General features: G+C 40.0%; 1 protein-coding gene across 2 annotated transcripts in view; it reads right to left on the reverse strand.

Annotated features, from left to right (window-relative positions):
* The window catches only part of LOC120062378 (Kv channel-interacting protein 1-like), a 46,706-nt gene that overhangs the window by 4,200 nt on the left and 26,097 nt on the right, over positions 1–16,409 (reverse strand). The window contains exons 2-3 of one of the 2 annotated variants that reach the window (XM_039012307.1): positions 1,078–1,202; positions 875–944 (exon numbers count right to left, since the gene is read on the reverse strand). In XM_039012307.1, the coding sequence (XP_038868235.1) occupies positions 875–944; positions 1,078–1,202 (195 nt within the window). The remainder of the gene's footprint in view (positions 1–874; positions 945–1,077; positions 1,203–16,409) is intronic. The other variant, XM_039012308.1, reaches the window with a different exon arrangement.

The raw sequence follows: 16,409 nt of genomic DNA on the forward strand, positions 1-16,409 counted from the left end.
CTCACTATTGAGTTCCAAACTGCCTCTGGGAAGCAACATCAGCACAATAACTGTTAGTCGGGAGCTACATGAAATGGGATTCCATGGCAGAGCAGCCACACACAAGCCTAAGATAACCATGCGCAATGCCAAGCGTCGGCTGGAGTGCTTTAAAGCTCGCCGCCATTGGACTCCGGAGCAGTGGAAACGCATTCTCTTGAGTGATGAATCCCGCTTCACCAACTGGCAGTCCGACAGATGAATCTGGGTTTGGCGGATGGCAGGATAACCCTACCTGCCCCAATGCATAGTGCCAACTGTAAAGTTTGGTGGAGGAGGAATAATGGTCTGGGGCTGTTTTTCATGGTTTGGGCTAGGCCCCTTAGTTCCAGTTAAGGGAAATCTTAACACTAGAGAATACAATAACAATGCCCCCGCGGACAAAGTGAGGTTCATACAGAAATGATTTGTCAACATCGGTGTGGAAAAACTTGACTGGCCTACACAGAGCCCTGACCTCAACCCCATCTAACACATTTGGGATGAATTGGAACGCCGACTGCGAGCCAGACCTAATCGCCCAACATCAGTGCCCAACCTCACTAAGGCTCTTGTCGCTGAATAGAAGCAAGTCCCCGGAGTGTTCCAACATCTAATGTTCCAACATCTAGTGGAAAGCCTTCCCAGAAGAGTGGAGGTTGTTATAGCAGCAAAGGGGTGACCAACTCCATTTTAATGCCCATGGTTTTGGAGTGAGATGTTGGACTAGCAGGTGTCCACATACTTTTGGTCATGTAATGTATGTATTACCCTTTATGTGATCATAACACAAATCCACTGCACAACTCAACACCTTTAAAGGTTATGTACACACAGACACAAACTCATTCCCTACCTCCATGGGGAAAGAACTGTGCGTATATTTGTTTGAAGGTGTCCTCATTCACCACCCCACTAGGGCACTCCTACGATGGAGAGAGAGGCAGAGAAAGACAGAGAAAATAGAGAGAAAAGAGAGAGATCAGCCATAGAGAGAGTGACAGACACTAAGTGATGAAGTAATGGAGAAATGGAGTGACACATAGATTGACTACATACGTTTTTGAAGCCTCGGTAGAGCACTTGCAGCTCTTGCTTGCTGAAGTTGGTCTGAGCCTCTAGTTTATCCAGCCCTTCTGGCCGATGACACACAATGCTCAACTCAAAATCATCATCTATTTTATCTAGAGAGAGACAGAGCATCAATATCATCAGAGGGAATTTACACAAAATGTTGCATTTTCATCAGCTATAGAAAGGAGTAATACTGTAGGTAGGGAAAGAGAGAGAAGGGAGGACACAATAGCATAGAGAGGAGATGGACCTCAGAGAGAGAGTGAGAGAGAGGTCATTGTAGAAATCCCTGTGTTCCTCCACCTCAGTCACTTGACCGAGTCACTGTTCAATGATACTGTACACTCTTAGAAAAAAAGGTGCTATCTAGAATCTAAAAGGGTACTTTGGTTGTCCCCATAGGAAAACCAAAAAGGAAAACCAAAAACCTGGAACCAAAAAGGGTTCTTCTATGGAGACAGCCGTAGAACCCTTTTGGAACCTTTTTTTCTAAGAATGTACAGTCACACAAAACCAGCCTTACACACAGGTAATGGTAGTACACTTTCCCTCCTCTCTCTCAATACGCATGGCAATCTTCATTTATATTGAAAAGATTCACTATGCAGAAAATCAGAGAGACCATTTAAGCTCAGCAGTGGTAACATACCAGGTCAATATCTGGGTTGAAAATCCTGGATAACCCGCAGTGGTAACTAATCACCCTCAATGTGATTAACACCCAGTGGTAACTACTCTCCCTATACATTGGTAACCCCCAATGGTAACTACTCACCCTCAACATGGACAACCCCCAGTGGTAACTACTCACCATCAATGTGATTAACACCCAGTGGTAACTACTCAGCCTCAAAGTGGATAACCCCCAGTGGTAACTACTCACCCTCAACATGGATAACACCCAGTGGTAGCTACTCAGCCTCAACGTGGATTACCTCTAGTTGTAAGTACTCACCCAAAACATGGATAACCCCCAGTGGTAACTACTCAGCCTTAATGTGGACAACCCCCAGTGGTAACTACTCAGCCTCAATGTGGATTACCCCCAGTGGTAACTACTCAGCCTTAATGTGGACAACCCCCAGTGGTAACTACTCAGCCTCAATGTGGATTACCCCCAGTGGTAACTACTCAGCCTCAAAGTGGACAACCCCCAGTGGAAACTGCTCAGCCTCAATGTTGGTAACCCCCAGTGGTAACTATTCTCCCTCAACATGGATACTGTATATATCAATGATGTTGCTCTTGCTGCGGGCGATTCCCTGATCCACCTCTACGCAGACGACACCATTCTGTATACTTCTGGCCCTTCCTTGGACATTGTGCTATCTAACCTCCAAACGAGCTTCAATGCCATACAACACTCCTTCCGCAGCCTCCAACTGCTCTTAAACGCTAGTAAAACCAAATGCATGCTTTTCAACCGTTTGCTGCCTGCACCCGCACGCCCGACTAGCATCACCACCCTGGACGGTTCCGACCTAGAATATGTGGACATCTATAAGTACCTAGGTGTCTGGCTAGACTGCAAACTCTCCTTCCAGACTCATATCAAACATCTCCAATCCAAAATCAAATCTAGAGTCGGCTTTCTATTTCGCAACAAAGCCTCCTTCACTCACGCCGCCAAACTTACCCTAGTAAAACTGACTATCCTACTGTCGTGTCTTTGACTATGCCAGATTAATTGCTATGACATGCTATTCTATAAAATAATTTCTCCGTAATTAATATTACCTGATTGAACTCATCATGTAAATGTTAATTAACTAGAGAGGGACACCACGAAAGAATATTTATAGAGCTGTTATCTTTCGAATAAACTCTTAAAGATTTAGTAAGATTTTACATCCATAACAGTGACATTAATCGTCATTTTATTCAGTCTCATCTGAAAGTTGTAAGTCCTTGGTTATCTGCAAGAATCCTGGCTAACAAGTTGAATCAGCAATACAAAATTGGGTTTAATTATTTATTTACTAAATACCTAACTAATGTCGTGGAAAATCATCTCAGAAATATAACGCTTTATCAGAACTTGTGAAATCAAAACATGCTTTTATTTACAATAGTATAACCATCTCGAATGTCCCACTGAACACACCCTTTCTCAGAACTCCAGCTACTCTATTTATACACACATAGTATTGTCCGTCCCCTATGAAGTCATTCACCACCATCTGCTTTCCATTTGTTTATGATAGTGGCCGGACCCTCTATTCCAGTGTGTCCAATTGCCTTTAGGCGCCACTCTGTCTGACATGTATGTTTGTAATGGAATGGTCAGACCATATGTCTAGTGTCCAATTGCCTTTAGGCGCCACTCTGTCTGACATGTATGTTTGTAATGGAATGGTCAGACCATATGTCTAGTGTCCAATTGCCTTTAGGCGCCACTCTGTCTGGTCAGTCTGTCAGCACAATGGAGAATATACAAGGGTCAGAACGTCCCTTAGTAGATTTCCATTACCACGGTCTCATGATCTATGTTAACATGTGGTTCGTTACTACTACATTACTACACCATCTGCTAATCTTTGGTTTCCTGTATTTACCAGAATGGCAAATGCACTCACATCTGCCTTCTTATACTATTTTCTAGTATACTCCTGTCTATTGTTTAATAGTGTGATATCTACCTACATATGTCACTTACTCCTACATAATCCCTCCTCTTGAGGGTAATTAACCTCAAAAACTATACTAAAATGACATATAGAGAGTAGATATCAATACCAACAATTGACTAAAACATTATTAAAATAAAGCTTACAAAACACTTGTACCAAACATCTCCAATGTGAAATAGGAGTAAAAGATCCAATCAGAAACATTATAAAAAATAAAAATAATACAATGAATATAATAAGAAATTGAATATGACATCAGCATTAGCCTTTACTTCTGCTCGTAATCCTTTGAGTTTGGCCATAGCAATATTGTGAATAAAGGTGCAACAGTCATCCCCAAACATGACACAAACTCCACCCTTCTCCACTAAGAGCCAATTAAGTATAGTTAATGAATCCCTGTTGGTTATAGCATATATAATTAATCCATTCTAAGTTCTTATTTGGTGTTATCCACAAAAATATAGATTCAAATCCTGATTTAACCTCATCTCTGGCCTTGAAATCCCTAGGTAGACCTCTAAGCAGTCCAATTGCATTAAGGTATACCTCAGGATCCTTCTCATAAGCCCTTTTAACTCTAGGTTTTACATAGTCATCATGGGGTGATTTAATAATCGTAACCTATTTAATTGCTCTAAGGCACAAGGACCAATCCATCCATCAGGCACTACATTCAACAGTTAGTTTTTTCCACACATCCATAAACTATCAGCAATACCTCTGTCTTGAATTTTCAACATAGTAAGAGATGGCGCAACCTGAGTTATGTGACCACACAACCCTTTTCTATTCATAATCAACCCTTTATCATTATTTTTATGAACTCCCACATTCTCTAACACCCAAATAGTATCACATTCTACAGTGGTGTTTCCTACATCAATTCCTTCGGTGTCATGGCTGTAAAAACATTCATATTTTCCTTTAACCACGGTACCTCTGTCTAATTGAGGTACATTTAATTCAGATCTAATATTATAGGCAACACAATCATTGTCTCCCAGCATGGTCTCATTCAACATAGTTTTACCCCTAGTACTTACCCAGAACAATCCTACATTTTATGTCACACAAGGGAATAGAATACTTTCTATTGGTACAATAGTCATTTTTACAACTTACACAGTTTTTACATGATGCTGGTTCAGAGACTATTAAAAGATCAGACAAAGGTGATTTTCTTCACAAAATACAATTGTCCATTCTGTGTCTGTTTGCCATATACTTAGCCCATTCGTATCACTCCTTCTTCACTACTTCTTCTCATGTAGTGTCCTTGAGTGCTTCTGATTCTGATATATCTAATTCTGTCGCTTTTTCAATGTTCTTATCTTGAGGTAGATCATTAGAGTTTATCAGAAAGTTCCAAATGTCAGTAAAAAACTCTCCTGACTCTGATGTCTCAGGTTGCTTTGTGGATACGGTGGTCTGCTTGGTAAGGGAGGTCGATGTCATCTTAGTGGTAGCTACTGTGGTCATCACAGCAGCCGCCACCCTTGTTGTTGTCACAGGTTCTTCCTGTTCAGGTGCAGGGGTAGGATCAATCTTAATGACCATGGTGCTACTCCCTTCGGTCACTGTTGTTCTTGTTATTTCAACTATTAATTCTTCACCTTCAACTGGTTCAATCTGATTCATGATGAGCACCCTCTCATCTTTTTCTTTAATTAATGTCAGGTCACATCCTTTCGGATCCCAAACGACTTGTCCCTTTGTTTGGTGATGTGTCCATCCACAGAGTGCCATCTCCGGTAAGGGTTTGATCCTTATGATTGAGATAGACTTCAGTTCTCCAGCTTCTGTTATAAGTTGAGGTGGAACAGAGATTCTAACCTTGTCAGTCTTTTTGGATTGTTCGGCTGATTCCTTTCTTCTCTTCCTGCTTCCACCATATATCTTGATTGTGCATTAGTCTGTTGTTTCTATACTAGCATTCACTGTTACTTCTGTTATGTCAATGTCATTATTCTTTTGTGATTCTAACATCAATTGTCTGTAAAGAAGACCATTCAAGAGTTTAAAAGTCAATTGTGGGGAAATCCCCATTTTCTTCAGCTTGCGGGACTTTTCCTTCTCTTTCTTCACCTGAGGCTCCCTCCTCAGGCAGGACTTAGCTTCCATCTGGAAGGGTTTCAATTTTAGGGAAGAGATGTTCTCATTCTGTTCCTTGTGAGGCCTCTCCTCCTCTTCTGGGTGCATTATTCGGTGCACCTGTCACATTTTGGCTTTCACTTGATTTGCTGTTTTCTTGGCTCCTCCCTGGTGTCTCAATCGTTTCCACTGCTCCTGCTCCCTCCAGGCTCCCTCCTGGTGAATCAGCATCCTCTGTGTCCTCATCTCTATGTGGTTGTATCCTTCTCTCTGTTGGGACTCAGCTGCAGTGGTTCAGATGGTACCACGTCTGGCTTCTTTTCACTTGGACGGCCGTTCTTGTTGCTTTGGCCACCTCATAGGGTCCATCTCTCCTCGGTTGATCCCACTTCCTCCGGATCCCTCCAACGTGGACTAGATCTCCTGGTATCACTGGGAGAGGTCCTTCTGGTCCCCTTGGATCATCAGACGCAGAACCTCTCATCCTGGTTCAGATTTCTGCCTACTTTCTGTGAAGCATTCATACTTAGAGACTTATGGCCTCTGTTCTATGATTGCACCATACATCCTCTTACTTCCATCACTCATCACACAACAAACAGACATTCCAGCTGAAGCTGGCGAACCCCTCTCCTTCTGGTTTCCTAAACATAAGACTTGGAAAACAACAGACAAAACATAACACCATTGACAATGTTATGTGTTATGCATAAATATATTCATGCAAACTGAAATCTGAGACCATGACAATTCCCACTCTCTCTTTACCTGACTCTATGCCTCCAGGATACTTTTCTGCTGGACTCCACAAAAATAAAAGCCCTAAAAAGCTTCCTCATGCTTCCACCCAGTCTTCCCCTTTCGGCCACAGGTTCTGAGAGGTGTTCCCAAATCATGTCATTTTTACTTAGTTTCCCATCTACTCCATTTCAACTGATAATCATGTGCATAACCTACAATTAACATTCTCTCTTCTTGAATTAATTCAACACTCTATATGCTTTCATATCAATCCCTTTAACATGTTTGTTTAGAGTATAATATCCTATCATCCATTCTCTTTCACATGATGTATTAAAAATAAAACAAGTAGCCTCCAAACTCAACCCAGTATGTCTATAGTGGAATCTAGTCTCTCTCTCTTTCTCTCTCTGATTCCACATCCTCTGTCATGGTGTTTTCAAGCTCACCCATTATTCAGCTGGACCTTACTTCTCGTGAGACTTATGCACCCACCAAAGAGAGACATGAAGAACTTTACCACTGCAGTGTTGTAAGAAGTATACCACCAGCCTGGTGTATCTTGATGTACACTCAGTCTCCAGAATGCAGCCCAAACCCTTCCATTTCTGGCTGTTTTTTCCTGAGGACATACACACTAACACATGGGTTATTTCCTGACAACAGACTTTTCTTGTTATAGCAATATCACTAAATCTTAATTCTTAATAACAGCCCTATGTAACCATTCTGCCTCAATTACCTGGCCTCCTGCCACAGAAATATTCATAATAGTCAAATGATGTTCCCTACATCAACTGCTGTACAATAACATGTAATCAGTCAAATGTCTTCCAGTTGGATTAATATCCAATCCTATCAAAACTAAGTAATAAGTTTCTTAAACTTTTGCTCTAGTGTTCAAAATGCCACCACTTATTCTTTTTACCATATCTTTAGATATGTGAATTGTTCTATTTACTTTAGAATTGTCCCTATATTTTACACAGCCAGCTGTCTTTCCTTTTCTGTGAATTATCTCTATTATTATACATAGTTTCTAGAAATAACACCCCTTCACTATCATTACCAAATAACACCCCTTCACTATCATTACCTTCATTTATGAGTCCCCTAACCCATAACAGCCATTGTTTGATACATACTTAAAACATCCTTAAGTCAATTTATATATCATTTATATCAGTATCAGTCCCTCCTCAGGAACATATACACAACCTTATGTTCCTCAAAACAAAAATAAATTGACCAAACGAGAAAAAGAGAAAAAAATTATAATAATTACACATTTGCAATAAATTTCCACTATTCGTAATGTAATTAAACCTGGAGAAAACGTCCATCTGTTTCATTCTATGCCCATGTTATTATTGGTCTCTTTCTTCTTCATTCTTGGGTATCATCGCACAACAGACTATCTTTTTATTCAATTAAACATTAGATTTTATCATTCCAATTCCAATGACATTATAAAACAAAAAAAACAAAAAAAATAAATAAAAAACCTTTAATCTAATATTCTGTAAGTTTTGTCAACCACCTTGTCTCAGGATTAGTTTCCAGAGCTTCCCTAGGCCTATTAAATTTAAACAGTTCTATATCTAAATAACTAAACAGTTATTTCTTAAATACATTTTCCAACCCAATATTCAGGATAACAGTCCTTAGTGTTTACTTTAACTCAAATTTGACCTTATCTATTCAATACACAACATCCCTTTAATCTTTAACATTTATACTAAACACTTTAAATACCAGTATTATCTATTTTCCAATAGCCCCGTTGTCTCAGTTTTTCTCTCATTTGTGGCCTGATAATAAAAAGATCAGTACCCCAATCCTTTAAGTCATTACTCTCCCTGGCCCATATCATTTCAGCATGTCTTTTTTTAGATACAGTTCACAGGTCATCAGACACAGTTGTCCCTCACTGTTCAGTCGGTTAGGGTGGGTTTGATCTCCACACCCACTTGTGGTGATATTCTCTCCCATGCCTTAAAGCATTCTGACGTCACCTTCTTATGATAACTCCCTTATTCCACCAGTGTTCTCTCAGATGAATTACAGATGATGTATTTATCAACAAAACCCTCACAAACCCACACTCCAATAAACCCTTTGGAATAACTTTCAACACTTTTTATATGCATAATGAACAAAACACATTTGTGTATTTACCCAAAGACCATAACCCCAAGGAACTGATAGTTTTACCTATGAACCCATGTTATATCAAAAATAAAAATTAAAATAAACCTATTCGAATAACTTATTCAATTTAAGGGTACAACTCTTCATAATTTTCCCAGAGACATAATAGATTTTCAAAGTAATTATACAGTTTGAATAGAGTCTGGTGTCTTAAACATTTTATAAGTAAATCCCACCTGTTCCAACAATTTCTAGTAAAAGGTGATCAGTCTTTCACAGGAAATTCCTAGGATTCAGGGCATTTTGACACCATTAATATGTTTCCACTCCCCCTTTCTTTAGGTACAACTTAAATACATTTTTCAAAAACATGTCCATCCTTTTGCATACCCAATTTGAAACTGAATTGGAAAAAACCCTTCCAATAAATCTACTAATGCATATTCATTCCCAGTACATGGTGTACTTACTAGTGAACCATAAGCCAATAATCGCAAAGGGACTGGACTCACTCATCCAGAACTCCATGTTTTAGCCTTATCCAGATATTTTTATTTTTAAAGCGGCTGACTTTAATTAACTGCTTTCCACAGTAATGCAGTCTCCAATGACATTGTTGACCAGAGAAGATTAAAAAACCCTTTTTTTTTTTTTTTTCCTTATTCTTTCTGGAAAAGAAAGTGTACATATCGTTAATATTCACAATGTTACCTTTTAGTCAGCAAACCAATAATTTTACTTATCCATAGATTTTATTCTAAAGCATCTTTAACAGTTCCAGAGAATTGTGGTATAGAATGTCTAACAATTAAAATTCCATCGTTACTCTACTAGATGTCAAGTCAAACGTGATCTAATACTTCTCCTTGACCACATATAAACTGTAATCTCTATGAAACACTCATTGTTCGCTCAGAGACTATACACCGACAAGTAAAAAATTCCATTCTCACTAACCTCAAACCGATTAGTTGTTTGTTATTTTGACAAGGATATTAACTCTTGTATAGCGGCATTTCCTACTACCGCACTAAGTTCTAATGTCACATTACACTAATTTTTCTCATACCCGATATACCTATATCCAGAACAGAGAGCTATTTTCTTATTGGTTCTTAGATCTTGTCAATAGTTCTGCCAATCACCCGCACGTCTGCGAGGACTAGAGGAACCACACACACAACCCCATCGCAATGTATTTTCTGATGATAGAATGTTGACATCAGAACGCCTGCAAATCGAGCTTCACATTTTGGTCCCATGTGACTGTTTAATTCCCTTGTCCTATTTATCCTGTTTATCAGGTAATAGTGTCCTTCTCTCCCTATTCTATGGAAACAGTCATTTTGTTGTCATGCCACTAATTATTTATTTATTTTTCCTAAATACTCCCATGTATTATACACCTTTTATTTACTATTTTTCCAAGGTAGAGCGAATCCCCTTTCCAATTAAAAATTCATTTGTCCCATCACTTAATTTCTCTTATCAAAGCATGCTCTATATAGTACAGACATTATTTCTGAATACTACAGATGACTTAATGTCTTATTCTAGTACAATACTTCAAATATCACTGTGTTTTTCCCTTTACAGATATCATTATTTATTCATTTTATAGTTCTAATCAATTTTATGATTACATTTACATTACATTTAAGTCATTTAGCAAATGCTCTTATCCAGAGCGACTTACAAATTGGAAAGTTCATACATATTCATCCTGGTCCCCCGTGGGAATTTAACCCTCAACCCTGGCGTTGCAAGCACCATGCTCTACCAACTGAGTCACACCAGTCCACTGCCCGCTCCGTTAAGATCTCTATCTAACGTCTTACTTTTACCTTTATTAATTTATTTTGTCTATACTTTCTTACCTATTCTCTATATTCTTATTATTTCATTGTCTTTTATCCCATTTTACTGTTTAATTCCCGATTCACGGTTTTAGTGAAACAAACCTCTCATATTCTGGTCTCTGTCCTTCAGGCTATTTTTAGACCGCAGTCTCTGTGGGTACAGAGTGATCGACGGCCTGTTTTTTCCTCTTCCTTTGTTACACCGTTCGTGAATCCTTAATCTGTCCTGAATTTCACTATTTATCACTATTTATCTTAACTAACCTAGATTCGTTTTTAACTTTATAGTACAATTTCAATTTATCGACGATTCTACTTTCTGTTTTGTTACACACTATTTGGTTTAAACCTCTTTTATTATCTTTATGGTTATTTATTTTAACTCCTTTTTTAGTATTCTACTATGTTCGCTTATTACTTTATCACATCAGTGTTTTTATCCTTGATTATAACTTATTTTACTTCGATGTTCCTTAATTTCATTTCATCTGCCTAATAGCAGTTAACTGCACTCTCCTTCTCAAATTACCCTCAGTTAACTGTCAGAGAGGCTTGCGCATGCCTCTTCCTACCAGCAGTTGGTCACAGACACACACACACACAACCCATCCTTCCTTTCTTCCTAATGTTCTATCTCTACACAGATCTACTCATTTCTTACAACATTATCATTCATCCTTTTATGTTTCATCTGTTCATTCAATCCCTTTGTTTTTACCTCAAAACAACTTAGTCTTTCTTTATTGACTTAATTCACTTCCTCCTACATAAGCCTAGACTTCTAGGATTTCTACAATATGACGAGACTACTGTCTAATCGGATCAGCTTGTCTTCATATTCTATTCACCCCCCCAATACTGATCTTTACTTCTATTATTAGAGTAGTATTGTGGCGTGACCTACTGAATTACAAAACCCTGTTAGCTAGACAGAGCGGTTTTTTATTCGCAGGATTTCTTTTGCATTTGAACGCCGCACAATCGGGCAAACGTCCTAAATATTCATCCGTACAGTCCCCCTTTCGGGGCGGTAACCATGAATATTTATTTAACTACTGATTTATGTTTTGACCGTATAAACTAATTTTGCAGTTGAACGCCGCACAATCGGGCCAACGTTTTCCTGCAACCTAATATTTCACCCGTACAGTCCTCCTTTCAGAGCGTTAACCATGAAATATTTATTTAACTACTGATTTATGTTTTGACCTATTAACTACTTTTGCAGTTGAACGCCGCACAATCGGGCAAACGTTTTTCCTACAACCTAATATTTATAAGCTACTTTTGCAGTTGAACGCCGCACAATCGGGCAAACGTTTTTCCTGCCTTCTAAATATTCATCCGTTCAGTCCCCCGTTCTGGGGCGGTAGCCATGAAGTATTTATTTACTAAATATCCACCCAATCAGACCTCTTTAAAAATGTTCCTTTTTTAAAGAGCGGTGGCTTTCTAACTACTTATTTATGCAGTTCTCTGTTATCTTTAGAGCCATTATTCATAAGTAACCTGTCCAAGCATTCCTTCTACTAATTTTATTGAAGAGGTATCACAGGATTTTCTACCTACATTATCTGTTTTTACCGTATGGGCTGTCCCACATTATAGCCAGCCTTCTCAGCCAGATGGCGCAAACAAGCACATCATTTAAGCTACACATTCGAACGGTCTAATCAGAACGAGCGCATGCTCCACTAAACACCTAACACAAGCAAAGTTCACATCGCCTATTCACTCATTCTCTATACATGCGCATGCATTTATATTTAATACAATTCCCCAAATTACACATACATGCAAATTTATTTGAATTCAAAAGTTCTTTCGTTTTTACTGGTTTCTTTTTAGGAAATTTGAAAGAGAGACTTACATGGCGCCCCTCTCGCTGAGACAGGATCTCTGAAGCAATCCATACAAACATTTCAACTATGTAAGAACAAGCTTACCTTTTTATAGTTGTGGCCATAGTGTTTGCAAGATTGTCCAAAGAAACTATCTCCAGCCCTGGACGCCATTCCTCAGTCCCTGTCCCTCCTGGCTCAGCTCGCCAAATATGTCGTGGAAAATCATCTCAGAAATATAACGCTTTATCAGAACTTGTGAAATCAAAACATGCTTTTATTTACAATAGTATAACCATCTCGAATGTCCCACTGAACACACCCTTTCTCAGAACTCCAGCTACTCTATTTATACACACATAGTATTGTCCGTCCCCTATGAAGTCATTCACCACCATCTGCTTTCAATTTGTTTATAATAGTGGCCGGACCCTCTATCCCAGTGTGTCCAATTGCCTTTAGGCGCCACTCTGTCTGACATGTATGTTTGTAATGGAATGGTCAGACCATATGTCTAGTGTCCAATTGCCTTTAGGCGCCACTCTGTCTGACATGTATGTTTGTAATGGAATGGTCAGACCATATGTCTAGTGTCCAATTGCCTTTAGGCGCCACTCTGTCTGGTCAGTCTGTCAGCACAATGGAGAATATACAAGGGTCAGAACGTCCCTTAGTAGATTTCCATTACCACGGTCTCATGATCTATGTTAACATGTGGTTCGTTACTACTACATTACTACACCATCTGCTAATCTTTGGTTTCCTGTATTTACCAGAATGGCAAATGCACTCACATCTGCCTTCTTATACTATTTTCTAGTATACTCCTGTCTATTGTTTAATAGTGTGATATCTACCTACATATGTCACTTACTCCTACACTAATCACACAGAATCACACATATACAATTAACTCATAACTTGATCACAAATTACGTCACACAGAAAAACGTCCCTAGCGGACGGAATAGATATGACAGCTTGTTACACAAAGGAAAGGGGGGGCTGAGTCCTAGTGAAAGAGCGGGAGACTTGAACATAGGCGAGCTTTACTATCGTAAATACAGTATCTTATGCATTCTAAATTACCGCCCATTTGAAGAGGAAAATGCAATACATATTTACTCTGAGCTGCGCTTCAGTAGGTTGGTGGTAGATGGCCCGTGTCGCCAACCCGAGTCCTCTGTCCTTTGAAGAATGTCTCTGGTAGTCACGGGATACGTTGTGTGTATTAGACGGGATACTTGGACTGTCCTTCCGAACCTGCGTTTAGCTGTTGCTAACTCAACGGCTAGGAGATATCACTTCTGTAGTGAATACGAGTTCAAAGTTCATACCATTCACAATCAAAGTCCATGCTGATGTTGGCTTCATCTATAGTGATTATCTGAACCATTCTGACACTGGATCGTCATCCTAGCGTACCCGGAACAGAAAGTTATATTGTTGTTCGTGGCTTTTATAGTGGAGGGAGAGGGGTGTGTCTGAAAAGTTTATAACCCATGCCTCTTCACAGGGGCGGACCACTGTGAGCAGAGAAACTTATGAAAGCACAGATCTCTCATTTGGAAGCTAAAATTACATTTCACCTCTTCACAAATAATGTCATATTCAAACATTTGAATTAAACAACAATTCCATGTGAATCCGATACCTCTGACGTTTAGACTTTCCACAGTAGAGTTTATGTCATTCTATCATTGATGAGAATGTGTCAGAGGACAACCGAACTGACATAATATACCTTAAGTACCCCCGCATATGTTCAGTTGGTCGAATTACCAGAATATAGTTCATTTCCCCCAACTTCTGATGTTACCCAGAATCTCTATGTTAACCCATGGGTTTCCTTATGTCACATCAGTTATAGTAGGGAGAGAGAAAAAGGGGGAAAGAGGTATTTATGACTGTCATAAACCTACCCCCAACCCAACGTCATGACACTACCGATCCTCGACTTTGGCGATGTCATCTACAAAATAGCTTCCAATACTCTACTCAGCAAACTGGATGCAGTTTATCACAGTGCCATCCGTTTTGTTACTAAAGCACCTTATACGACCCACCACTGCGACCTGTATGCCCTAGTCGGCTGGCCCTCGCTACATGTTCGTCGTCAGACCCACTGGCTCCAGGTCATCTACAAGGCTATGCTAGGTAAAGTTCCGCCTTATCTCAGTTCACTGGTCACGATGGCTACACCCACCCGTAGCACGCGCTCCAGCAGGTGTATCTCACTGATCATCCCTAAAGCCAAAACCTCATTTGGACGCCTTTCCTTCCAGTTCTCTGCTGCCTGCGACTGGAACGAATTGCAAAAATCTCTGAAGTTGGAGACTTTTATCTCCCTCAACAACTTTAAACATCTGCTATCCGAGCAGCTAACCGATCGCTGCAGCTGTACATAGTCCATCGGTATATAGCCCACCCAATTTACCTACCTCACCCCCCATACTGCTTTTATTTATTTACTTTTCTGCTCTTTTGCACACCAGTATCTCTACTTGCACATGATCATCTGATGATTTATCACTCCAGTGTTAATCTGCTAAATTGTAATTATTCGATTTATTGCCTACCTCCTCATGCCTTTTGCACACATTGTATATAGATTCTCTTTTTTCTACCATGTTATTGACCTGTTTATTGTTTACTCCATGTGTAACTCTGTGTTGTTGTCTGTTCACACTGCTATGCTTTATCTTGGCCAGGTCGCAGTTGCAAATGAGAACTTGTTCTCAACTAGCCTACCTGGTTAAATAAAGGTGAAATAAAATAATAAAATAATAAAAAATAACACCAAGTGGTAACTACTCACCCTCCTCGTGGATTACCCCCAACGGTAGCTACTCAGCCTCAACGTGGATAACCCCCAGTGGCAACTACTCACCCTCAATGTTGGTAACCCTCAGTGGTAACAATTCTCCCTCAACATGCATAACCCCCAGTGGTAACTACTCACCATCAACGTTGATAACCCCCAGTTGTAACTACTCACCCAAAACGTGGATAACCCCTAGTGTTAACTACTCACCATCTGTCACGCCCTGGCTTTTGTTATCTTTGTTTTCTGTAATAGTTTGGTTAGGTCAGGGTGTGACAGGGGGGATGTTTGTGTGTTTTTGTCTCGTCTTGGGTGGTTGTATGGTATAGGGGGTTTAGGTAGAGTAGATGGGTTTGTGTTTGAGTGTAGGTGTCTAGGTATGTCTATGGTTGCCTGAATGGTTCTCAATCAGAGACAGCTGTCAGTCATTGTCTCTGATTGGGAGCCATATTTAAGGCAGCCATAGGCAGTAGGCTTTTGTGGGTAATTGTCTATGTCTATGTTGCATGTTAGCACTTAGTCTTTTATAGCTTCACGTTTGTTGTTTTGTTTTTGTTTGTTTTCGTCTTCCAATAAAAGAAGATGTATTTTTCACACGCTGCGCCTTGGTCCACTCATTGTCCTCAAGACGATCGTGATACCATCAACATGGATAACCCCCAATGGTAACTACTCACCCTCAACGTGATTAACCCCCAGTGGTAACTACTCACCTCACTCTCAACATGGATAACCCCCAGTGGTAACTACTCACCTCACTCTCAACATGGATAACCCCCAGTGGGAGCTGCTCAGCCTCAACGTGAATTACCCCTAGTTGTAAGTACTCACCCTCAACATGGATAACCCCCAGTGGGAGCTGCTCAGCCTCAACATGAATTACCCCTAGTTGTAAGTACTCACCCACAACATGGATAACCCCCAGTGGTAACTACTCACCCACAACATGGACAACCCCCAGTGGTAACTACTCAGCCTTAATGTGGATAACCCCCAGTGGTAACTACTCAGCCTTAATGTGGACAACCCCCAGTGGTAACTACTCACCCTCAACATGGATAACACCCAGTGGTAACTACTCACCCACAACATGGACAACCCCCAGTGGAAACTACTCAGCCTCAATGTGGACAACCCCCAGTGGAAACTACTCAGCCTTAATGTGGACAACCCCCAG

This window comes from Salvelinus namaycush, chromosome 17 (assembly GCF_016432855.1).
Source record: "Salvelinus namaycush isolate Seneca chromosome 17, SaNama_1.0, whole genome shotgun sequence".
NCBI classification, from domain to species: Eukaryota; Metazoa; Chordata; class Actinopteri; order Salmoniformes; family Salmonidae; genus Salvelinus; species Salvelinus namaycush.